The following is a 26,735-nucleotide window of genomic DNA, read 5'->3' on the forward strand; positions in this document are numbered from 1 at the left end:
GAATGAGGAAGAGTGTGCTCTCTGGAGATACAAGATACAGACAGACTGCTCTGGCAAAGTCATCAAGGAGCCCTCAGTATGTTCAAGCTTTCTAAGACTAGCCTACATCATAGCAATAGACCAACAACACAAACAAAAACAAGTACTAGTACAACAGTAGACAATCACATCAACATCAGAAACCGTATTCAATACATCTTTTACCTATTTATTCCATGATAGTCAAGCGATCATTATTTTTGTACATATTTCTGTTGTTTTAAAAATCAGGCCATGATCCCAAAACACTTACGTAACACAATTTTTACTTATTACCTGGACACATTTTACCAACGACTTTACTTCGGCAAACCCAAAGACCAGCATTGAGAAACCCATCCCCCAATAGGCTGCCACATACCTAGATCATTCCATCTAAATTACATATACACATAACCTAAATTGGTCACAGCGTTTATGCAGAAATTATTCAGACCGTCACACCAATGGTGCCAGTCTAAATGGAATCCTTGCATACAGACTGTACATTCCTCAAAATCCACATTTTCCTCATCTCCTTACTTCCTTCACTTTAAGAGATGTCTTGTAAGGCAACAAACCCTCTGCAGGCTGTGGTCTCTGCACATCCGCCTTGTTCAAAATGTCCACATGGAAAATAGAAAAACAAAGGCCAATGATAATCATGCTCAAATGATATCAAGATTGCCCTGTGGTTTGGGATAGTCTACATGGTAGGAATATGAAACAGTTGTTACCTGACATTCTTGTGACGTGACCCTCCTGAAGCTTCTCAAATGTCCTTGTGACCAGCCAAAGAAACAAACAATGTATCGTGCCAGAATGCAGTCTTTAGCAGGCAGGGACCCAGAGGGAATTGGATACTACCCATCACATTCTTTCTTGCTCTTAAGTCCGCAGTTTTGGTTTATATTAATCCAATAAGCTGTTGGACCGAGGATGGTGTTATGGTGTAGATTTGGGTTTCATTGGGGTTGGCTGTGGTGGACTGTGTATATTTTCAGAGGACAAGGTGGTGCCATGTGAGAGAAGTGTGAGTGCTGATGGTCATGTTCTAGAACCGTCAGCCCAGAGAGCCGTCCTGCCTGCTCTGCTACTCCCAGAGGTTTTGATTAGAGATGAATCACAACTAAAACATCTGGGTCATCCTGAAGCTCCCACAGAAGTCACACACCAGTCAGAAACACACATAAAGCAAGGAAATTAGGCTTACATTCTGATGAAAGCAAACCAATCCCTGTTTCCATCCTCTTTGCACAAAGACAGAGCCAGTCTGACCGCCATTACCACTGTAGAGGAGGGCACCACTTGAGTGGAGATCACATTCTACACAGAATGTCCACCGTCTGGTCTGAGTCACCACTGACATTTATGTCTGACCTAGGTAGTGCTAGACTAAAGTTTACCTACCCTGAAACTTCTAGCAATATACAAGGAATATATATAAGAGAAAAATACATTAAACCCGACAATTTGAAGATGAAGTCAATGCTATATAAGAGCAATGAACTTCGACACCAAAAGATTAAATGGATGTGTTGTGCGTTAAAACAAAAGACCAATTTATACTTTCCAATAAGATGCTCATTAAATAAAAAATGTGGCTAAAGGTTTGCTATTTCAGACGATGGTCAAAGACGTGACATATTGTTGTCGGTGATGAAAGCTTTGGTGCTCTGCTATAACAAAGACTGTAATTTCTGGCAGCACCACAATAGCGTACAAATGCCAGAGACAAGCTTATGTTAGAATAAAAAGCCATCTGCGTCCATTTCTTTCTGAACATCATGTCACAGAGTGGTCAGTTCGCATCAAACGGTTGACATACATCCCAAGAAGAGAGGTGGTGTCCTACACCGAGTTAGACCTAGATACATTACTGTACCTTACTGGAAAAGACCACCTCTATACCTAAAAAGGGAACAGAAGTGTCAAGTAGGCTTATTGGAACGAGCTGGATTTGCATATTAGCCTCCATTCTACTGGAAGATCAAAATGAAAATGAGGGTAAGTTCAGAGTAGCTACACAAGGGATGTGGTCTTACAGCCGTTCTACCACATGCCTGTTTCGATCTCTCCTCACTCTGCCACCTTAAAAAAGGGCATTCTGTTTGTGTTTCCTCATGAATTATTTCCAACAGAGAATTCATCACAACCCCACATCATGGATCGATTCCTGAACTCCACAGCTTATTTTGTACACATTTCACAAAAGGTTTGGATCGATTCTTTAACACTGCAATTGATTTCAAGACTGTCAAAGGTATTTTGCAGTGAAGAACTAATAACACGCTCCAAGATCAAAAGCCCTAAGGACATAATACTATCAGGCTGTAATGCAACTGTAGTCGGTGGGCATACGATCTGAGCTGCCATTCCCTGCTGCAGTGCTGTCAGGTTCAGCTTAGAGATCCCTAGGCTGTTGTGCTGTGCTTCTGTAAAAGCAAACGACTGGCAATCAACTAGCCAGCTAATTCACCCCACCTTCAAATCAATGGGACTGGTTGTGTCACTGCCTAGTATGGCAACTGCTCGGCCTCCGACCGCAAGGCACTACAGAGGGTAGTGCGTACGGCCCAGTACATCACTGGGGCTAAGCTGCCTGCCATCCAGGACATCTACACCAGGCGGTGTCAGAGGAAGGCCCTAACAATTATCAAAGACCCCATAGACTGTTCTCTCTACTACCGCATGTCAAGCGGTACCGGAGTGCCAAGTCTAGGACCAAAAGACTTCTCAACAGCTTTTACCCCCAAACCATAAGACTCCTGAACAGGTAATCAAATGGCTACCCGGACTATTTGCATTGTGTGCCCCCCCCAAACCCCTATTTTACGCTGCTGCTACTCTGTTTATCATATATGCCTAGTCACTTTAACAATACATTCATGTACATACTACCTCAATTAGCCCCGACCAACAAGTGCCCCCGCACATTAGCTAACCGGGCTTTCTGCATTGTGTCCCGCCACCCACCACCCCCTCTTTCACGCTACTGCTACTATCTGTTTATCATATATGCAGTCACTTTAACCATATCTACATGTACATACTACCTCAATCAGCCCGACTAACCAGTGCCTGTATGTAGCCTCACTACTGTATATAGCCTCGCTACTGTTATTTTTCACTGTCTTTTTACTGTTTTTATTTTTTTACTTACCCATTGTTCACCTAATACCTTTAAAAAAATGTTTTATTGCACTGTTGGTTAGAGCCTGTAAGCAAGCATTTCACTGTAAGGTCTACTACACCTGCTATATTCGGCACACGTGACAAATAGACTTTGATTTGATTTTATCTTAGCATCAAATGAACAACACCATACGTCACTCCATCTGAGGGCAGCTAATATTGTATGCCGGAGTCTAGGTGTCAAATACACATCGCCTGAAACATATTTCCTTACTGTGCAGTTTCTAAGAATACAAGGTTTAGGCTAAGAAATAAACCGACACACCTAACTTGGCCACAGTCAAACCAAAAGTCACTGTGCAGTTTCTAGAATTCAGACAACAGGCTACTGTGCAGCAGGTTATGGCTTCCTGCCCAATATTGTGTGAGAGCTGTGACGTGGCACCCAATGATGGTTTGAGGGAAGAGAGCTGCCAAGGGCCATAAAGGCCATGCTCTGTGCAGTACTCAAAGACAACTTCGCCACAAACTCCTAAACACAAACAACACTAAGGTCACTCAGACAAGTCACACAGACGCAGCACTAAAGATATCACTAGATGCAGGGCAAACTAGGTATCTCTAGTACTGTCAACAAAACAGATACAGCTCAGAGTGGATAACTATTAAGAATGATAAGAATGTATATGCTCTGATGAAGGTCTTGCGACTGAAAGCTTAGCATACTTAAATGAAATTTGTGCATTGATCCTGAGTGTGCAGAATCTTTATTCCATTACAGAATAGGAATTACTAACCATGGCCTGCCCTCAACTTGTTCAACCATTGAGCCACTGAACAACTTGTTATTCCATTTGCATGGTTAAATGGATGTTTCAGCATTGGTTACACTCTGCATCCGTCAGTGCAGATATTGGATCGGCATAAGTCAGAGGGCAACTTATCAATAACAGATGACGTATCCATCCTGGACTAGGCAAACATTGGCCATTGTTAGGTGATACTGGGCAATTCCACAGTAACAGAGTGCAGATGCAAAGTTTAGTAACAATGACTGCACAAACAGTACATCACTCTGTTACTAAAATTGTGTATAGAGTTGCATGGTTTGTTTAACTTTGCAATCATTGGTTTTTGTTTAACATACATTTTAAAGTGAAAAATCTTGTATTACTGTTGCCTACCATGGAATTGCTTGTTTTACAGCTGATTAAGAAACATATCGATATTTTTTCAAGGCTGTCCAACACTACTGAGCATCACAGGAGCCAGTGAACCCAAATTGCATTTGTCAGGCATTCCGTGCATAAATAAACAACAATTGTAGCCTACATCAAGGCAGTACAATAACAGAATGAAGATGGTCAGATAGGTTACTCAACTGATTTGGTTACTAGAACTAAAGCCATTTAGACTTTTACCAGTGGAATACATTGTAGCCGAGTCAAAAGCCATATACACTGAACAAAAATATAAACTCAACACATAGTGTTGGTTTCATGAGCTGAATTTTTTTTTTTTAATACCAGAAATGTTCCAAATTTCTCTCAAAATCTCCACCAATTTGAGCATTGCTACTTTGCCAAGATAATCCATCCACCTGACAGGTGTGGCATATCAAGAAGCTGATTAACCAGCATGATCATTACACAAGTGCACCTTGTGCTGGGGACCATAAAAGGCAACTCTAAAATGTGCAGTTTTGTCACACAACACAATGCCACAGATATCTCAAGTTGAGGTCAGTGTGCAATTGGCATGCTTGACTGCAGGAATGTCCACCAGAGTTGTTGCCAAAGAATTGAGAGTTAATTTCTCTACCATACGCTGAGGAGTATTTCTGTCTGTAAATAAAGCCATTTTGTGGTGGAAACGCATTCTGATTTGCTGGGCCTGGCTCCCCAGTGGGTGGGCTGCACCCCTGCCCAGTCATGTGAAATCCATAGATTAGGGCCTGGTTAATTTATTTCAATTGACTGATTTCATTATATGATGTGTAACTCAGTAAAATATTTGAAATTGTTGCATGTTGCATTTATATGTGTTCAGTATATATGCTAAAAATGTTGCTTACAAGAGCCACTGTATCTGCGTACAACTATAAGTGGTCTGCATTTTTTTACCCATAGCCTACACTGTGTATTTTTCTCAAAATGTAGCTATTTAGTTTACTGGTGCACAATGCTCTCCCTCATTCTATGAGCCAAAATCCGAGGTTCGAATTGTAACTGTAGCTCATTCTTGATTACAGTGCCCATTGGCAGTATATCTGATCACTGACAAACCCATTCAAGCTCATGCTAAATGTTCATCCCGTTATAGCCAACGGATTTCCTCAGCATAATATTGATTTGAATTTCTCACTGGATCAACCCGCTCGCTACGTTTACAGGTTGCGTCCGCGGAACCTAGGTGAAAATGTTCTGGATAACTTGGACTTGTTTCACACGGGAGAGCCCAAATCCATGAGAAAGCATCCGATTGCACAGTAAAAACCTAACAATCGCATCCACAGCTAATCGCACCTTCGCTGCACAACCGCAGCGTTCAACCCCAAAAATGAACATCGCTAGAAATTACTGTGAAACAGACGCAACTGTGCTGTCATTCCAAACGCGCACCCGAAACCAACTGCGCGTTTCATCACTCTAAAACAGGGGTCACTGCGAGCAACCAGGTTAAATATAGAAACAAAGTTAACACATTATGCGATAGATATAGCAACAATATTACAGAAAATTGTAAACATACGAAACCCGGGGAATATTTAAAACCTCAAAAACATCTGCGGCGTTCTGCTGCTCACTCTCCGGTATTTGTAGCCTAGATTATGAATGTGGGTCACCAGGCCTTCTGAATCAAGCAAACATAGCAACAACAAGAAAACATCTCCGTTGACTCCTCTTCAATATTACTGAGTCCGCACTATAACAGGCGCGTTTCCAAATTATTGTAGATTTTGTCGTTAAAATGTAATTCTTACCTTCTCTGTTCATCGGGATTTTCCTGCTCCTTGTTTTTCTGCGCTGGGTTGAACTGGAGTTGGATAAACAGCAGGGCCTACCGCGGTCTCCTGACGCGCATGCGCATTTTTACTGAGCATTCAATTTGGCACAATAAACTCATCCATATCTTGCAAATATTGTAAGACGTTTGAGTGAATTATGTTTCGCTTAGATAATAACACAAAGCATCTATCCTAGCACAACAACCATAACCATAATAGTTTTGTTGTTGAATTATTATATTTTTGGAAAGAAGTAGCCTATACATTTTCGAGGCACTTAAAAAAAGTGTTCTGCGTGTAGGCATATATTCGGAATTGTAAACTTTAAAGTCAACATGGATAAATGGCTCATTTAGTATTTTATAGGAATATTACATACAAAACCAGATGTTTTATATAAATCATATATATTCAATGATTTATTATGTTTCATAGTTTATATTAGTGGTTCATTATCTGTAAACTAAAAGGGTTACCATCACACAGCCAAACACATTTTTGTTTCTTCCATGCAATAATGTAAAGTACTATTTTTTTATTTTTTTATCTTCCTCATATTTCCTTTAATTGTATTATAGTTGTGTATCTAGAACGGGTCTATTGCTGTGTGTATGTATTATCCGAGATATTGGAAGTTCCTAGTTCCTATTCGTAAGTTCACTTGAAAGACCCTTCAAGTCTGAATAAGTTTACAAGTGGGGAATAAAAGATTATAACAAATCCGTTTTAAACAACTACAGATATTGTCATTGTTAAGAAAGCTAGATAGGCTCGCTAACGTTGCTTATAATTAACTTATCAACCTTATCAAGATAGCTAAAGTCTTATTATAGGTTGAAGAATTGTTCTGACCAAAAAGTACATGAATGAAACGAAGTCGTATTTCCGACATCACAGGTAGGAAATAGGAAGCTACGACAAGCATTTGAACGCAGCGCATAGCCTATCATTTGTTGCTACTGAACACTTTTTCTCATAATAGCCTACCCTACAAACATTTTCTTCATGTAGGCCTATGTATACTGAACAAAAATATAAACACAACATGTAAAGTGTTGGTCCCATGTTTCATGAGCTGAAATAAAAGATTACAGAAATTTTCCACACACACAAAAAGCTTATTTCTCTAAAATGTTTGTTTGTTTGTTTCCATGCCTGTTAGTGAGCATTTCTCATTTTCCAATATAATCCATCCACCTGACAGGTGTGGTATATCAAGAAGCTGATTAAGCAGCATGATCATTACACCGGTGCACCTTGTGCTGGGGACAATAAAAGGCAACTCTAAAACGTGCTGTTTTGTCACACAACACAATGCCACAGTCTCAAGTTTTGATGGATAATACAATTGGCATGATGACTACAGGAATGTCCAATATAGCTGTTGCCAGAAAATTGAATGTCAATTTATCTACTATAAACCGCCTCCAATGTAATTTTCGATAATTTGGCTGTATATCCAACCAGCCTCACAACCGCAGACCACATGTACCCACGCCAGGCCCAGGAACTCCACATCCAGCTTCTTCACCTGCTGGATCATCTGAGTAAAATCTTTGAAATTGTTGCATTTTGCATTTATATTTTTGTTCATTATGGAAATGTGCTTTTAGTTGTATATATTCTTATCATAAAACAGAATGACAGCAAACACAATCCTTATTTTGCTATTAGATGGTGTAAACAACATGTTGGCTACTATGTTTGTTTCATGTGAATCTTTTTAAGAATGATTTGTGGCTACGCACGCGCTCTCTGAATTCCTGTTATACAAACGTTCCAAATTTTTGGCCTCCATGAGCTCTCACTGAGTTGGCAGAGTGCCAATTAGGTCAAACTCACGAGTCAACCAACCTTTACTGTGCGCGGGAAAATAGATGCTTGGCAGCTGATGTGTCGTATCACTGGATTGTGCGTTTTCACAACAGGATTTACGTTAAACAGAACGTCCCTTTAAAAGTTGGACACGAGCTTTCAATATTTCTGGACTATCCGTTTGTTACATTCTGAACAATTAAGGGTGGAACAAGGAGAGACATACTGTATAATCGAAATGGACCAGGACTATTGTTCAGCTCCGCTGTAAACCCACACAATCCACAGAAATAACAAAGCCAGTAAGACAATATTAGCCTACAGAACTTCATATTTATTTTGGGTCTTCAGACATGACCTGACCTGGTTGCAGGTTTGCAAGCTGACAAATAAACTGTATTTAGGCTACTGTTTTACTAAAGATTTTGCAGCATGCTTGATGTGGGAGATTTACTGTATAGGCCTACATAGTCATTGTAAATAAGAATGTGCTCTCAACTGACTTGTCTGGTTAAATAAATAAATAATAATAATGAACATAGGTCCAGTAGTCTTACGCTATTATTACTAACTACCATCATGACACAAAGTTCTGTCTGCTTTAGGATATTCTGTGGCCCCTGCTCAAATGTGCTGTTTCCCTGAAGGAATTGAGAGAAAAAACAAACAAGCACTCAGAACCTGACCCAATAGCTGAGAACACACAAACACTTTTATTTTGTATGGTTTTCAACACTATGATAATAATCTTAAACAAATGTACACAACTTCTAAATGAGGGAACTGTACAATTTCCTTGGAATGGACTTGGTGCTGAAGAGATGTTTTCTGAGATGTTCTTTTGACAACCACCAGATAGCGCCATTATCAAATATTTAAACATGAACATTTGTTTTTTTCAATCATTTTGGTACATTCTTCAGATGTAAGTGGTATATTTTCAAAGCTCTAAGTACAAAACTCTATAAACGTATAACACGTGTAATGCCTCTTCTCTTATGTTCAGAACCTTTGAGCATTTATTGGGGTTTCAAACATCTTTCACCCAAGTATTTTCATGCAAAATCAGTTTTGCTGAGAAATATTTGTCACCAATTCATCAGATAAGGAATGATAGGCTCAATCTAATAGCTAAAAATACAAGGTAGACATTTCAAAACTGTTATTTTTAAAGTGATGAATAGAAATAGATGGTAAATATAATTTTCTATACAGTATTTACTATAACTTGACATGCACAATTTCTTTATAATTTGTATCCAATGGCAGGTTGTGAGCATGTTGTATCTTTATATAGTACGTACAGTTGAAGTCGGAAGTTTGCATACACCTTAGCCAAATACATTTAAACTCCGTTTTTCACAATTCCTGGCATTTAATCCTGTCTTAGGTCAGTTAGGGTCACTACCTTCTTTTAAGAATGTGAAATGTCAGAATAATAGTAGATAATTATTTATTTCAGCTTTTATTTATTTCATCACATTCCCAGTGGGTCAGAAGTTTACAAACACTCAATTAGTATTTGGTAGCATTGCCTTTAAATTGTTTAACTTGGGTCAAACATTTAGGGTAGCCTTCCACAAGATTCCCACAATAAATTGGGTGAATTTTGGCCCATTCCTCCTGACAGTGCTGGAGTAACTGAGTCAGCATTGTAGGCCACCTTGCTCGTACACGCTTTTTCAGTTCTACCCACAAATGTTCTATAGGATTGAGGTCAGTGCTTTGTGATGGCCACACCAATACCTTGACTTAGTTGTCCTTAAGCCAACTTTGGAAGTATGCTTGGGGTCATTGTCCATTTGAAAGACCCATTTGTGACCAAGCTTTAACTTCCTGACTAATGTCTTGAGATGTTGCTTCAATATATCCACATAATTTTCCTCCCTCACGATGCCATCTATTTTGTGAAGTGCACCAGTCCCTCCTGCAGCAAAGTACCCCCACAACATGATGCTGCCACCCCTGTGCTTCACGGTTGGGATGGTGTTCTTCGGCTTGCAAGCCTCCCCCTTTTTCCTCCAAACGATGGTCATTATGGCCAAACAGTTTTATTTTTGTTTCATCAGACCAGAGGACATTTCTCCAAAAAGTACGATCTTCGTCCCCATGTGCAAACCGTAGTCTGGCTTTTTTATGGCGTTTTTTGAGCAGTGGCTTCTTCCTTGCTGAGTGGCATTTCAGGATATGTCGATATAGGACTCGTTTTTACTGTGGATATAGATACTTTTGTACCTCTTTCCTCTGGCATCTTCACAAGGTCCTTTGCTCTTTGTTCTGGGATTGATTTGCACTTTTCGCACCAAAATACGTTAATCTCTAAGAGACAGAACATGTCTCCTTCCTGACCAGTATGATGGCTGCATGGTCCCATGATGTTTATACTTGCGTACTATTGTTTGTTCAGATGAATGTGGTACCTTCAGGCATTTGTAAATTGCTCCCAAGGATGAACCAGACTTGTGGAGGTCTACAATTTTTTTTCTGAGGTCTTGGCTGATTTATTTTAATTTTCCCATGATGTCACGCAAAGAGGCACTGAGATTGGATGTATTTCAAGGCCTACCTTCAAAGGTCCACTTTCAATTGACTCAAATGATGTCAATTAGCCTATCAGAAGCTTCTAAAGCCATGGCATAATTTTCTGGAATTTTCCAAGCTGTTTAAAGGCACAGTCAACTTAGTGTATGTACAGTTCTGACCCACTGGAATTGTCTGTAAACAATTGTTGGAAAAATGGCGTGTGTCATGCACAAAGTAGATTTCCTAACCGACTGGCCAAAACTAGTTTGTTAAACAAGAAATTTGTGGAGTGGTTGAAAAATGAGTTTTCAACCTAAATGTATGTAAAATTCCGACTTCAACTGTACGTTAGACAAATCATCAGAAATAAAGGTATTGTAAAGCAGTTGGCTACGTAGCACGGTGTTGTATGCCATTTCTGCCCCATGCAACATTATACAAGATCACCTTTTCTCCGTGACTTGTAATCTGATACAGTATCGCCTGTCTCTCTGCTTGAAATTCATCAGTTTAGAGTGTATCAATGAAATTCAGATGAGCGGAATATATTGTTACTGTATATACAACCTAGGTATTTCTGCAGTGCATTGAACAGAACAATATAATTCCAAATGTTAGCACATTGTGACTCATTTCACTTTGTCCTATTGAAGCCACCTGACTGATGGAGAATGATGATTTAATATTTATAGCCACATCCATGTGATTTGTTTTTTTAAATGTTTGTCAAATGTATACATTAATGAGGTGAACATATGCATTTACAGTGTTCAGCAATCAGCTGTTATCAAACTATATTCGTTAGTTTTTATTAAATCACTGGTGCAATTTTCACAAGTATGTGGTACATTTTTACAACTCTTAGTACAAATTTCCAAACAGATAATCAAAAAGGCAGTTGTTTCAAAACTGTAAGCTCATTTTCAATTGACTAAAAGTACAACACAAAAAATCATACAGTCACTAATCAGTGTTTCATCTAGAAATACACATTGCAACATATGTTCATATAAAGTAATTGCCTTTCACAATACAAAATACACATTACTTTTTATATGATTATCTTCTCAATTAAGAAAAAAAAACATTTTACTACTACAAAATCTTTAATTGATGATCACTAAGGGAGGAAGTACCAGTGACTCGCTCAATACGGAAATGGTCAGACAATGCTACAGGGCTGTTTTGCTAGCACAGACTGGAATGTTTCGGGATTCATCCAATGGCATTGAGGAGTATATCACCTCAGTCTCAGGCTTTATCAATATGTGCATCGACAACGTCATCCCCCAGTGACCGTACATACATATCCCAACCAGAAGCCATGGATTCCAGGCAACATTCACACCGAGTTAAAAGCCTAGATCTGCCGCTTTCAAGAAGTGACACTAATCCAGACGCTTATTAGAAATCCTGCTATGCCCTCCGACGAACCGTCAAACAGGCAAAGCGTCCATACAGAATTAAGACTGAATCCTACTACACTGGCTCTGACACTCATCGGATGTGGCAGGGCTTGCAAACTATTACGGACTACAAAAGGAAAAGCAGCCGCGAGCTGCCCAGTGATGCAAGCCTACCAGATGGGCTAAATGTCTTTTGTGCTCGCTTCGAGGCAAGCAACACTGAAGCATGCATGAGAGCACCAGCTATTCTGGACGATTGTGTGATCACGAGCTCCATAGCCGATGTGAGCAAGACCTTTAAACAGGTCAACATTCACAAAGCCGAGGGGCCAGACAGATTACCAGGACGTGTACTCAGAGCATGTGCAGACCAACTGGAAAGTGTCTTCACTGACATTTTCAACCTCTCCCTGACAGTCTGTAATACCTACATGTTTCAAGCAGACCACCATAGTCCCTGTGCCTAAGAAAGCGAAGGTAACCTGCCTAAATGACTACCGCCCCGTAGCACTCACGTCGGTAGCCAAGAAGTGGCCAAGCATGATTCCAACACCATCATTACGTTTGCTGACGACACCTCAGTAGTACGCCTGATCACCGACAACGATGACACAGCCTATAGGTAGGAGGTCAGAGACCTGCCAGTGTGGTGCCAGGATAACAACCTCTCCCTCAACATGAGCAAGACTAAGGAGATGATCATGGACGACAGGGAAAGGGAGGGCCGAACATGCCCCCATTCACATCGATCACCAACAAACTGTCATGGTCCAAGTCAGGAGACTTGGCATGGGTGCCCCAGATCCTCAATAAGTTCTACAGCTGCTCCATCGAGAGCATCTGGTTGCATCACCGCCTGGTATGGAAACTGCTCGGCATCCGACCGTAAGGCGTTACAGAGGGTAGTGCTTACAGCCCAGTACATCACTGGGGCCAAGCTTCCTGCCATCCAGGACCTTTATACTAGGTGGTGTCAGAGGAAGGCCCAAAATATTGTCAATGACTCCAGGCATAGTCATAGACCGTTCCCTCTGCTACCGCACAGCAAAGCGGTACCGGAGCTCCAAGTCTTGGTCAAAAGGCTCCTTAACAGCTTCTACCCCCAAGCCATAAAATTGCTGAACAATTAATCAAATGGCCACCAGGATTTGATTGATTTGCCCCCCCTTTTGTTTTTACACTGCTGCTACTCGCAGTTCACTGTCTATGCATAGTCGCTTTACTCCTACCTACATGTACAAATTACCTCGACTAACCTTTACCCCCGCACATTGACTCGGTACCTGCCACCCCAGTCATAGACTGTTCTCTCGACTACCGCATGGCAAGCGGTACCGGAGTGCCAAGTCTCAACAGTTTTTACCCCCAAGCCATAAGATTCCTAAACAGGTAACCAGATGGTTACCCAGACTATTTGCATTGTGTGCCATCCCCCAACCCCTCTTTTACGCTGCTGCTACTCTCTGTTCATCATATATATGTATAGTCACTTTAACTATACATTCATGTACATACTACCTCAATTGGCCTGACCAACCAGTGCTCCCACACATTTGCTAACCGGGCTATCTGCATTGTGTCCCATCACCCACCAACCCCTCTTTTTACGCTACTGCTACTCTCTGTTCATCATATATATGTATAGTCACTTTAACCATACCCACATGTACATACTACCTCAATAAGCCTGACTAACCGGTGTCTGTATATAGCCTTGCTACTCTTTTTTTCAAATGTCTTTTTACTGTTTTATTTCTTTACTTACCTTCACACACACACTTTTTTTTTCTCCGCACTATTGGCTAGAGCCTGCATTTCACTGTAAGGTGACAAATACACTTTAATTTGATATAGAATAAAAATGTATACTTTGTTTTCTTTTACCTAAACTATTCATATCAGTGTCTCTCTTTTTCCTTTCATGTTTCTCACTGTGGGAGTATTTATTTGAAAGAAGTATCTGAAGACAGCGGACTGACAGTGACACATTAGTCCATGAGCAGGCTGCGGTGCCCTGGCAAGCCAGAGCTGGGTGGGGGGTTGAGGTGGGTGGGGGTGTGAAACGACAAGCATCCCCAAGACAACTCTCTGAGTGTGAGATCTCAGCCAAGCGGAAAGCCTATGTTCTGTCACCAGCCAGAATGCTCTGTCAAAGGGTGAGAGAAAGGCTGGTAAAATACAATACCTGCCAGCTAGACATAATATTGCACCAGATAAAACAGAAGACTGACGCACATCTGTATCGTAGGACCCATGCCAAATCTTTTTAGTTTCATGAGGGGGAATAGGCTTTGTTGTGCCCTCTTCACGACTGTCTTGGTGTGTTTGGACCATTCTAGTTTGTTGTTGATGTGGACACCAAGGAATTTGAAGCTCTCAACCTGCTCCACTACAGCCCCGTCGATGAGAATGGGGACGTGCTCAGTGCTCCTTTTCCTGTAGTCCACAATCATCTCCTTAGTCTTGGTTTTGTATATTCTAGACCAGACAAAAACATTAATTATGCTTCAATGCTGTAAGGTAAATACAATTAGTAAGTCATCAGAATGAGTTTAGTTCTTCACCTGAATGTAATAGTTGGTAGCTGAAACAATTTGATAATATATAACAATACATGCCATTTAGCAGAAGCTTTTATCCAGAGCAACTTAGTCATGCGTGCATATATTTTACATATGGGTGGCCAGGGGAATCAAACCCATAATCTTGGCATTGTAAATTCCAATGCTCTACCAACTGAGCCATACAGAACCATACAGGACTATGGCTGGGAGGCTGAAGGAGTTGGGAGTGTGAAACGACAAGCCACCCTCAAGACAACTCTCTGAGTGTGAGAACTCATCCAAGTGCAAAGCACGTGTTCTGTCACCAGCCAGAATGCTCTGTCAAAGGATGAGAAGGGCTGGTAAAATACAACTTATTTAACCTTTATTTAACTAGGCAAGTCCATTAAGAACAAATTCCTATTTACGATGACGGCCTACACAATACCTGCCAGCTGTACATAATATTGCACTAGATAAAACAGAAGACGTACACACATCTGTATCATGATGCAGGATCAATTACAGTTTTTTTCAATCACTTCAGTGCAATTTTCAGAAGTAATGTAATGTGGCACAAAAACTAAACAGATAATCAAAATGGCTCATGTTTCAAAACTCTACAACCAAATTCTCAGTCACTTGTTCACTGCACCAAATCACTCTTTCAATTTGAACAGATATTCAATCTGCTTTTTAAAATGCAATATTGACTTTACTTTTGAAATTATTTTCTTGAAATTTGTTAACAATACAATTAAAGATGCACTATGCAGATATAGCTCCGCCATTTCATAGTTGCTAAAATTCGAATAGTTCACCTAATTTCAGTTTGTGACAAAACAAGCAAGTATAGTGTAGAGAGAATCATTGTACCATCTAAACCACCATAAAATATATATTTACCTAACTAAAAATATTGTATTTTCAAAACCGAAAGTAAAATATGCAAAAATAAATGTAAGAACGGGAAGCATAAAAATAGCGCACATAGAACAGATCTAACACTTCTTAGACTGTGAATTTGGTTGGGTCGCCCAAACTTAACTATCACTTAATTAATCCTCTCAAAACCGAAAACTACTGAACCAAAATGATATAGTGCCTAGTCAACAGTTTTTTTTTCAATTGTTCTTGTGCTAGTTTCACAAGTATGTGGGGAATTTTCTAAATTCTCAGTACAAAACTCCAAACGGGAACACTTGTTATGCAGCCAGTCTTAAAGTCATTGGTATATTCCCACCAGGCACAGACGTCAGTTCAAAGTCTAGTTGATTTACATTTGCTTGAGTTGTCAACTAACGTGAATTCAATGTGAAATCAACAAAATAATATCAGCTTGTCATATGATTTAGGTTCAAACTTGGATTAAAAAAATATGAAATCCAATCAGTTTTCCGTGTTGATTCAATGTCATAAAATGTATTTTGGGGGGTTTAAATGACGTGGAAACAACGTTGATTTAACCAGTTTTTGTACAGTGCATTGGGACAATAAGCAATCTTTCTGGTCTAGTCTGTTTAGAAAGGTGGATTTGAATCATAACAGAATGTGGTGCAGCACAATAGTGTTGGGTGAGATCTCGATCTTGTGTTGTTATAGGAGATGTTTCAGAGAAAGACAACATTTGTGTGTGTCGTTTTTTTGAGCACACTAAGTAGGCTATGGTAACGAATATTTCAGCTAACACACATACACACTCCGCTTTTGTGTTCACTGACAATTTTACAGTTGAGCCAGGACCTCTTTGTGCAAGTTTATTTTGCAGTATCTGTCTTTCTGCAAAATCATGCCACCACAAAAATAACCATATAACAATGCTTTTAATTCAAGACACCTCGTAACACAAATAAGACTTTTGGACCAACAAAGACTATTTTATTTGGATTCTTTCATTTCATTGTGTACATTCAACATCACTGTACAATGATCATTAAGGGGTTGTGGCAGAGGTCTGGACCACTCTATGAAGGTTGTGGCTGTTCAGTTCAATACCCCATACCTTACATTTAATCAAATTCTAGGGATCTTCTTCCATTTCTTGGCTGTAAGTAAGATAAGGAAATGTTACGGATGAATAAAATCAAAAAAACATTTTAAGAGTTTATTCCTGTCCTCTGAATGTGTGTATTCATACCCGATATAAGAAGTATCCTCTGCTCTGAATTCCCTCAGGTCCCTGGAGATCATCCTAAACAGAAGGCACAGCAGGACAGAATATATCAATGAACAGGTGCTCTACATTCAGGTATGGTCTCATTTGAGTATGGCAGTATTTATTCAGCCGACAACTGCTTCCAGACGAAAAGAAAGTCTTACAATTTCAGTTGGAACAGAAAGCAGTGTGCTAGATGTTGAAGCTTATTTCCACTTATTTCATTATTTCGTAGGCAAAACCATTAGAGTAGAGATCACTCCCATTGACTTTCCACCGTAAACAGACGCACACTAAGCTGAGCACTTTGCCTCTCACAGTTCTGCTGTAGCTACTATGTCAACGCCAATCCCATGTAGGATGAAGGATTAATTATGTTGAGTTTAAGCACAGCAATGTGGAAGTTCACCTGTCAGATGCACTAATTTTAGACCGTAATTACCTGCATCATGGAAAAGAACAGCTAATGTAGACAGAGCGAGTACAGAGTGACAGTATGCGTGTAAAAAAGGTAGCCTCGATACGCACAATGAATCACATGCATATACTGTACACACAGACATCACATACACAACAGTCTCATAATAGGGTAAAACACTGAAAAAATGACAAATCCTGTACACATTGACAAAGTGAAAAGAGCATATCCTCCAGATGCCTATATTGACTCCTGAGTGGTGCAGCGGCACTGCATCTCAGTGCTACAGACCCTGGTTCGATCCCGGGCTGTATTACAGCCAGCCGTTTTCGGGAGTCCCATAGGGCGGCGCACAATTGGCCCAGCGTCGTCCGGGTTAGGGGAGGGTTTAGCCGGGGTCGGCCGTCATTGCAAGATCTTACAAGATCTTTCATTTGATCATTACTATAACAAAGTATTGTAAATTGTGGTGGCTTTGTTGTAAACTCAGCAACAACAAAAAAACGGACCTTTTCAGGACCCTGTCTTTCAAAAATAATTAGTAAAAATCCAAATAACTTCACAGATCTTCATTGGAAAGTGTTTAAAAACTGTTTCCCATGCTTGTTCAATGAACCATAAACAATTAATGAACATGTACCTGTGGAACAGTCGTTAAGACACTAACAGCTTACAGACGGTAGGCAATTAAGGTCACAGTTATGAAAACTTAGGTTTGGGCGACCCAACCTAAAGAGGCCTTTCTACTGACTCTGGAAAAACACCAAAAGAAAGATGCCCAGGGTCCCTGCTCACCTGCGTGAACGTGCCTTAGGCATGCTACAAGGAGGCATGAGGACTGCAGATGTGGCCAGGGCAATAAATTGCTATGTCCGTACTGTGAGACACCTAAGACAGCACTACAGGGAGACAGGACGGACAGCTGATCATCCTCGCAGTGGCAGACCACATGTAACAACACCTGCACAGGATCGGTACATCCGAACATCACACCTGCGGGACAGGTACAGAATGGCAACAACAACTGCCCGAGTTATACCAGGAACACACAATCCCTCCATCAGTGCTCAGACTGTCCTCAATAGGCTGAGAGAGGCTGGACTGAGGGCTTGTAGGCCTGTTGTAAGGCAGGTCCTCACCAGACATCACCGGCAACAACGTCGCCTATGGGCACAAACCCACCGTCGCTGGACCAGACAGGACTGGCAAAAAGTGCTCTTCACTGACGAGTCACGGTTTTGTCTCACCAGGGGTATTGGTCAGATTCATGTTTATCGTCGAAGGAATGTGCATTCCCCCGAGACCTGTACTCTGGAGCGGGATCGATTTGGAGGTGGAGGGTTTGTCGTGGTCTGGGGCGGTGTGTCACAGCATGAGCTTGTTGTCATCACAGACAATCTCAACGCTGTGCAAGACATCCTCCTCCCTCATGTGGTACCCTTCCTGCAGGCTCATCCTGACATGACCCTCCGGCATGACAATGCCACCAACAACACTGCTCGTTCTGTGCGTGATTTGCTGCAAGACATGAATGTCAGTGTTCTGCCATGGCCAGTGAAGAGCCCGGATCTCAATCCCATTGAGCACATCTGGGACCTGTTGGATCGGAGGGTGAGGGCTAGGGTCATTCCCCCCAGAAATGTCTGGGAACTTGCAGTTGCCTCGGTGGAAGAGTGGGGTAACATCTCACAGCAAGAACTGGCAAATCTGGTGCAGTCCATGAGGAGGAGATGCACTGCAGTATTTAATGCAGCTGGTTGGCCACACCAGATACTGACTGTTACTTTTGATTTTGACCCCCCCTTTGTTCAGGGATACATGATTCCATTTCTGTTAGTCACATGTCTGTGGAACTTCTTGATATGTACAAATATTTACACATGTTAAGTTTGCTGAAAATAAACGCAAACCATTGGCTCTTTTTGAACGCCTCTTTTTGGTGAACATTGGCTCCCATATTTGCATACTTTTATCACTGCTTTTTGACCTCCAGGCGTCGATTATCTGCAGATAAATTATAAAAACATTATCTGAAGATGGTAATTCCTCAGTGCAGGAATAATATAGTGAGGAGAGAGCCTCATCCTAGTCCAAGCAAATATTTTCAGTGTGTAACTGTCTTAATTTATTTTGTTGGCAATCTAATAATTTGGTCAGGAAATGTTTTATTTGAACTCACATTTCACGATCTGACTTAATGTTAGGTAATGTTTTCGGCTTTAAAATGGTTTTAGGTCCATTTCTAAGCATTACCTAACAAAGAGCCACTTGGGAGCCAAAGGTCTCTTTTAGGTGAACTGAACCAAATGATCCGGCTCAGAGAAAAGACTCGGAATGCCCATCACAGTTGATGTAATAACCATCTTGTGGGATGACAGACAGTTTTCCCAAAACCTTCTCAATTAAATGTTAACTGCAAAGTAGGCTTACCTGGCAGAAATATATCATGAGTAGGTACAGTATATAATTTGTATCTATTGTTATTTTCAAACTTTGCAATGGAATGAGCAGCAACAGTACAGAACCATTAGTAGCTTGTGACATGTTTAATTTTTTTAAAGTAGCTCTCATGCTAGAAAAGGTTGGAGACCCCTGGATTAGTGTGATATTTCCTCTCCAAAGAATCCATTTGTTTTATTTGTCACATGCGCCGAATACAACAGCTGTAGACCTTATAGTGAAATGTTTACTTACAGGCCCTTAACCAACAATGCATTTAATAAAAATAAAAATAAATCATTAAAGAGCAGCAGTAAAATAACAATAGCGAGGCTATATACGGGGGGTACCGATACAGAGTCAATGTGCAGGGGCACCGGTTAGTCAAGGTAATATGTACATGTAGGTAGAGTAATTCAAGTTATGGCGCAGATATGTAAAAAGGAACATGCAGATGGTACATACGCGGACCACAAACTCCTCTCCTCTCTCTCGTCTGGTATTGAGTTGAGGAACTAGCTGCAGGAGAGGATGCATCACAGGGGACTGACACATCCACAAAACATACGGACAGACATGAAGAAACATGAGAACCATGAACAACTGCTCTGAGACAGAGACAAAGGGGTGGGAGCTGTAGAGAGGACTCCATATACACACACATTACCACTAGACACCCCATCCACACACACACACCTCAGTACAACCCTGTGTTCATTTGCAGACTCTGCATTCATGTTTAGATCAACAAAGCACATAGTGACAACACGCTCTCTCCATGCAGGCCATGCACAATGTCTAGGAAATACGTCATATTTTCATTGTTATCTGGTTGACATATTTTACATTTTGTCAACTCAGCTTGATTTTCCTGTGCTAATATCCTCCGAGGATAAACTATAACAAACCTTTGCAAAGCCAATCTCTGCCCAGTGACTGTAAACAAAGCTATATCCTAAATGAATAAATGAAGCCTTCACTAGAAATGGAGGATGGCATTTTGGTTCCATTACAATAACTTGGAGACTTGAGAAGAAAATGGTTGGCACTTAAAAATACAGTCTGCCATGAATTATTCAGATGGGGCAGAAAATGTGTCCGTTCCTTGTCATTTCTGTTTATCTAATTTACACTGATGGTGTTCCCCACGTCAGTCAAACTGATGACACAGCGGAAGGGAGGGAGGCATGAGGAATTCAAAGTAACTTGTGCAAACAAGACAAGATATATGGATGTGGACACATGCCGCACCTAAAATTGTTTCCAATAAAGTGTGCATCTTGCATGTAGAGCAAGAGACAAGGAGAAGGGAAGCACTGTGACAGGTGGAGCAGTGTTTTTCCAACTTTCTTTATACCACAGAAAAATATGGTATTCTCTATACCAAGAACCAGAAATGTAGGGGACTATCTCCTTGGAGGACAGCTATTGAGAACGGACTATGTTAACAATCTGAGGGACTGGGCAGCAATAGGGTCTGTGTTTGTCTGCGTGCATGCATTTTGAGAAGGTAAGAGCTGGGTAATGTAATACGCAGAAGAGTGGGCAATTCATGCCTCATAATATTTTGGTTACTCTGGAAATAAAAACTAAGCTAAAACGTAACACTTTTTAAGGATATAAATTCATGTTCTAGAGTAAATAAGTCATACAATACTAAAAGCGCAGTACAAGTAACAAAGAATAAAAAAATTCAGTGTGCCTTGTCAAGCAGTGCAAAGTGAACTTTTAACCCAACTTACCGCCCCCTCTGTTAGGCCAGCACCTTGTTGCTTAGCATAATGAAATAAAAACTATACACAAGCAAACACACACAAAAACACACACAAACAAATAAAATTGTTGATTGCATTGATAGGCGTTCACTAAAGAGAACATATTTCAATAGACAGATGAAAGACTTGATGAAGCAGACATGATAAAACCGACAATGTCACACTTACCCTTTTACTAGGATTGTCCCGCACTTTCATGTCCTGCAATGACAAGAAAACAAAACTAAATTTACGATTGAAAATGATTAAAGGAGTAATTCACTATTTTACAACTTGATGTTAGATGGTTCCTCACCCTGAAAGTTTCTTTAAACAGCCATTACAAACTTCAGCTAACTTTAACCACTGCTATTTAAAATCTATGGAAATGATAGTGGCATGTGTGCATGTTTAAAAAATATATGTCCAAATCACCTGAAATCAACTAGATTTGGTTTGATGTTACTTAAAGGTGATTTGGCCATTTAAAAAGAAAACATGCTCACGTACCGCCATCACTACCATAGATTTTTCACTAGAGGTGGACAAAGGTAGCTGAAGTTTGTAATGGCTGTTTGAAGAACACTGAAACATGGATTCATGAACTACTCCTTTAAACACTGCATATACACTGAGTGTACAAAACTCTTTCCATGACAGACTGACCAGGTGAAAGCTACGATCCCTTACTGATGTCCCTTGTTAAATCCACTTCAATCAGAGTAGATGAAGGGGAGGAGACAGCTAAAAAAATGATGATTTAGCCTTGAGAGAATTGAGACATGGATTGTGTATGTGCCATTCAAAAGGTGAACATACAGCCAACTTGACACAACTGTGGGAAGCATTGGAGCAACATGGGCCTGCATCCCTGTGGAACGCTTTCGACAACTTTTAGAGTCCATGCTCCGACAAATTGAGGCTGTTTTGAGGGAATCTCAATAGTAGGAGGTGTTCTTAATGTGTTGTACACTCAGTGTATGTGCAACTGTGCAGTGCTCACAGAACAGAATAAACCACTATGTGTGTACATGTGATATGATTATTGTTTGAGCTACTATGCTGGAACATGAAGGGTGGAATACCTTAGACTTCTGTACAAGGATTAACACACAGAGTTCTCCCAAAACATCAGGTGTCTAGAGTAGCAACCAGAGAGCAAGGGGGAGGAGGTGAGAGAAAGAATCTGATACAGTTGTACAGATACAGTTCATTTCAAGCCTGTAAGTGACTACCGTAGTTCAATTTGATCATAATTGGAATTGATCCTGAACTTGAAAATATACGAAAGTGTGAAAACATTGAACATTCATCTTTCCCTTCAGTGCTTTTTTTGTACCTTTATTTAACTTCCTTTGATCATTTCATTATTCTCGTCTTACTCACCCGAAATGGCAGGTCTGCAGAAAAGTAGGATGAGCACACATCTTCAAGCTATGGGAGACAAGACAGGTGAGTGCTGTTATGAGAGGGGAGTGAAAAATACACATCTCTTTGTTTCAAAGGAAAGCAACAACTCACAGTCTTAGTATGGGAAAATGTATTAACACAGAGAGTGAGAGAGAGAGAGAGAGAGAGAGAGAGAGAAAGAGATGTGCTGTGGTTCTGTGGCCTACCTGGTTGAGAAGCTGGTCCTGGTATATATTTGCTCTCTGCTGTTGTATTGGAACACCTTCCATTGAAACAGACAGACACAAGAATCATTACATCTCTATCATCATATTGATGCTGTAGCAGTAAGGTGGTGGGAGTGTGCAGATTGTGATTACACAGCCATAACAATCCACTTCCAGTGCATCACAGACATCAATTAATGCATTTGAACAACATAACATAAGGATGGGGACTTGGAGAGTGCATTGAAGCTTTCCTACACTCTTAGAAAAAAAGGGTTCCAAAAGGATTCTTTGGTCATCCCCATAGAACCCTTTTTGGTTCCAGATAGAACCCTTTTTGGTTTCAGGTAGAACCCTCTGTAAAAAGGTTACTTAAAAGGGTTCCCCTACGGGGACAGCCAAAGAACCCTTTTAGGTTTTAGATACCTTTTTTTTTCTAAGAGTATGTTATGCTGTAATCATATCTGTTCATATTCAAAAATTCCTAGTGACCAATAAATTGAGGCTGTGCTTCTACATCTGCATTGCTTGCTGTTTGGGGTTTTAGACTGGGTTTCTGTATAGCACTTTGTAACATCGGCAGATGTAAAAGGGGCTTTATAAATAAATACATTTGATTGATTGATCAGTCAAAGCCGCATCAAATCGCTCAATGTCACAGAAAATAACCCTTAACAAATATCCTTTCTCACGTCACTGAAGCGGGATTGACACAGTTGCCATTGTAAATCTATTTATGTTTCAATTATTTGTGATATTATTGCTGTTTGGAGCCAAATCCAAGCCACTGTTAGGAGTCATTAAGATTTTGTCTGTTTGTCAATGCCACGGTTTGCCTGCATCAGATTAGGCTGACATGCCTCTGCCCCATGCATGGCTGGGGGGTAATTGTAGTAGATTCAAGCTGTCAGTCATAGAACAAAGAAAGGAGTTCGAGAGGGAGAAGAGAGCCATGCATGAGAGAGAATATAGAGAGAGTGAAATTACCAATGCAGTAAGTACTGTTACAGGTTTAGGTTTTTCCATTTATGTTTTGAGGTTGGACATTAGCACGTAGGGCTCACCGATTGGTGTCACCTCATTAGTCAGTATGTGTTACACCTGTACTGGTTACCATCTTGTTAGTGGGAAGGTGTTTCACCTGTGCTAGCCCATGTACTATTTAAGAGTGGCTGGCCCAGTGCTCCAGTTGTTTTGATGGATGCGGAGGGTTAACACCTTTAGTTGGCACACCCTTTTTTGTGTTCTAACAATCCTTTATTTGATTTTGTTTGCTTCCTGTCTTTATTAAGTTTAGTGTGGGTTTTTCTTTTGTTTGCAAATTTAGTGGGCGCTGATGGTGGATGTCTTTAAGGTTTCAGTTGTTGTTGCTTGTCAACTTTCAGTGGACAACCCCATGAGTGTGTTTCAGAATCCCTCCTAAAACCCCACATGTTTCATTTTGGTTGTTGGTCAGTGACTCTTTGTTAGTTCCCCTTCTGTTTGAGTGAAATGTTTTGCTTTAGAATTTAACAGTACACTCAAATCCAAATTTTACAGAATATTACCAAAACATTAGGAGTTCCTCTCCAACTGATGTATGTTATGTTTCTGGTAATGTGGAGGCATTTGAGTAAAAGTATAATTACGTACTAGAACAACAGGCTGAAGTCGCATTAGGCCTACTGGTGGGTGCAGCTTCTACATGCTTAGGCTACACCAGTTCTCTATGCTGCACAGATTAGAATAAATAAAATTCCAGTCAGAGAAAATCCCATAACGAAAATAGTCTTGGATAATAGGTTATAAACCAACAAGACACCAGGGCCTCTTCATAACAAAATAAACTTACAAATTGAAAGTGCTGAAGTATGTCAAATATTTCTCAAACCTTCTCTCCGTTGTGCAAGTTCACAAGAATGCGTACTTACGCACAATATGATTGACGTGTAAGAATCTTGAGTTTAAACATTTGGGTAAATTCATATTGTAAACAATTCAAATATACTGTACCTTTGGTCTACAGTTTTATTTAAGGAGAAGTAAACTCATTGCACTTTAAACCTATAACGTTTTATTTTGTAAGGTAAACAAGTTCCTTTCAATCTTTTCAACATGTTTTTTTGCAAAAAATGTAAATGCAAATAGACTTGAACTGAAGGATTTAAATTAGCTTGTTGATTACCAATTTATGTTGAATGGTTTTTAACTATCTTTTTCCTAAACTATTCAATTAGGCTACATCAGATCCGCAAACATGTTCCATGGCCCAAAGTTTTACGTTTTTACATCTTGAATTGGACCTACAGCAATGCATACGTCTGTCCATATTCTATACCCAAAGCATGGTCAAAATATGTATATTTACTTACTTTTGCAGACTGGGATCGCTGAGATGAGGAGAACAAGAAGCGTGAGGCTCGTGCTGCTGAGCGTGTTCATTGCGCTGGTGCTGAGAACGCTCACGTAGCTCGCGCTGCCGCTCTGAGAGACTCTGGTTTGGCACTGAGAGGTCTTCATCATTACCGTTCTCTGGTTGCTCTTGGTTTATGTTCTAACCGATCTGTGATTTCTAATCTTTCACGGGAACAATTTTAAAGCACGAGGTCACCCCCTCTCTACATCAATGACACTACACTGCGTCATTAATTCCACGCGTGCATACACTAGGGCCTATCTAATTGATGAGTAAGGCTAGGAGGGAACGTGATGCTATAACAGAAATAACATTCTGCCTGAAAAAATAAACTAATAAGATATAAAACACCATATGTTTGACATATCTGAAAATATTATTCGTTTTACAATTATTTTATCGTATTGTCTAAATCCAGGCCTTTATAACACCAAACCGTCAGTAAAAGGAAATAGATATTGTAGCTTAATGAATTTATATCCTCATTGTCAATCAAATGGGTTCAGACATGACAAGAAAGTGACAAGAAGTAATGAAAACACGATATTTTGTCTGCAGGAACTCACTCTTTTTCACTCGGTCCACTCCTCCAAGTGCCTATGTATTTGTGGCATGATGTGAACAGTACAAATTTGTGTCACTACCAAAGTCTAATGGTTTTAAATGACTGTTTTGTATTGTCTGGAAACTCACTTGTAGAATTCGCTTGCAGTAGGTCACTTAAAAAAGAGAAGAAGTGCAAGGTTATTAAACAGAGGTGCCTAGTTATTATTATTTTGTTGATATCAGGTAACGTGCAACCTAACCCTGGCCCTGATATGCAATGTTTCCAAACCCCCTTTGATTTTAAATCAAGATCTGGTTTTGGTATTTTTCATTTAAATGTACGCAGCCTGTTCTCAAAAATGGATGGGGTTGGGATTGGGGCTAAATCAACTGATGCTGATGTAATTGTGTTTTCTGAAACCTGGCTCAGCAAGTCTGTTTTTGATAAGGATATTTGTATAAGTGGTTACAATGTTTATCGCACTGATCAGGTTATTAAGGAAGGTGGGGGTGTGGCTATATATGTCAAATCTAAATTCCCTGTAAGTGTGGCAAAGTCTGAAACTATTTGTAAACAGTTGGAATTTCTTGCTTTGAATATTGAGGTTTCAAAGGGCCTCTCTATAACTGTGATTGGCTGTTATAGATCCCCCTCTGCTCTCTATAACTGTGATTGGCTGTTATAGACCCCCCTCTGCTCTCAGTGATGCATTTTCTTCTTTGACGCACCTTATGTCTAAACTTCTTTACAGTGAAATGATCTTGATTGGTGATCTCAACTGGTGTTGGTAAAAGCCGGTGTCTGATGATTTAAAAAAAAAATGTAATTCTATGAATCTTACCCAGTTGATTAACTCACCCACTCGCCCAATTCTTAAATGCCCAGATAAATCTACCCTGATTGATTTGATACTGACAAATGTAATAAATATTCTGCGGTTGGTGTTTTTTGTAATGATTTAAGT

General features: G+C 40.2%; 2 protein-coding genes across 5 annotated transcripts in view; both read right to left on the reverse strand.

Moving 5' to 3' along the window:
- The window catches only part of LOC112251141 (circadian locomoter output cycles protein kaput-like), a 50,647-nt gene extending 44,390 nt beyond the window's left edge, over positions 1-6,257 (reverse strand). For both annotated transcript variants that reach the window (XM_024421906.2, XM_024421905.2), the window contains exon 1: positions 6,137-6,257. The gene's annotated coding sequence lies outside the window, so the exon portion shown is untranslated. The remainder of the gene's footprint in view (positions 1-6,136) is intronic.
- Positions 6,258-16,309: 10,052 nt separating this feature from the next.
- On the reverse strand, positions 16,310-25,446 carry LOC112251822 (neuromedin-U-like). 3 transcript variants are annotated; one of them, XM_024422760.2, is made up of 9 exons: positions 25,181-25,446; positions 22,830-22,885; positions 22,600-22,647; positions 22,299-22,352; positions 21,403-21,435; positions 21,202-21,252; positions 19,925-20,005; positions 16,585-16,638; positions 16,310-16,492 (listed from the first exon to the last, which is right to left on the reverse strand). In XM_024422760.2, exons 1-9 carry the CDS (start codon positions 25,329-25,331, stop codon positions 16,457-16,459), a joined length of 564 nt encoding a protein of 187 aa, XP_024278528.1. In that variant the 5' UTR covers positions 25,332-25,446; the 3' UTR covers positions 16,310-16,456. The 3 variants fall into 3 exon arrangements, with proteins under 3 accessions (XP_024278528.1, XP_024278529.1, XP_024278530.1); XM_024422761.2 differs by lacking the exon at positions 21,202-21,252; XM_024422762.2 differs by lacking the exons at positions 19,925-20,005; positions 21,202-21,252.
- Positions 25,447-26,735: the final 1,289 nt, after the last annotated feature.

Source organism: Oncorhynchus tshawytscha, linkage group LG05, assembly GCF_018296145.1.
Source record: "Oncorhynchus tshawytscha isolate Ot180627B linkage group LG05, Otsh_v2.0, whole genome shotgun sequence".
NCBI classification, from domain to species: domain Eukaryota; kingdom Metazoa; phylum Chordata; class Actinopteri; order Salmoniformes; family Salmonidae; genus Oncorhynchus; species Oncorhynchus tshawytscha.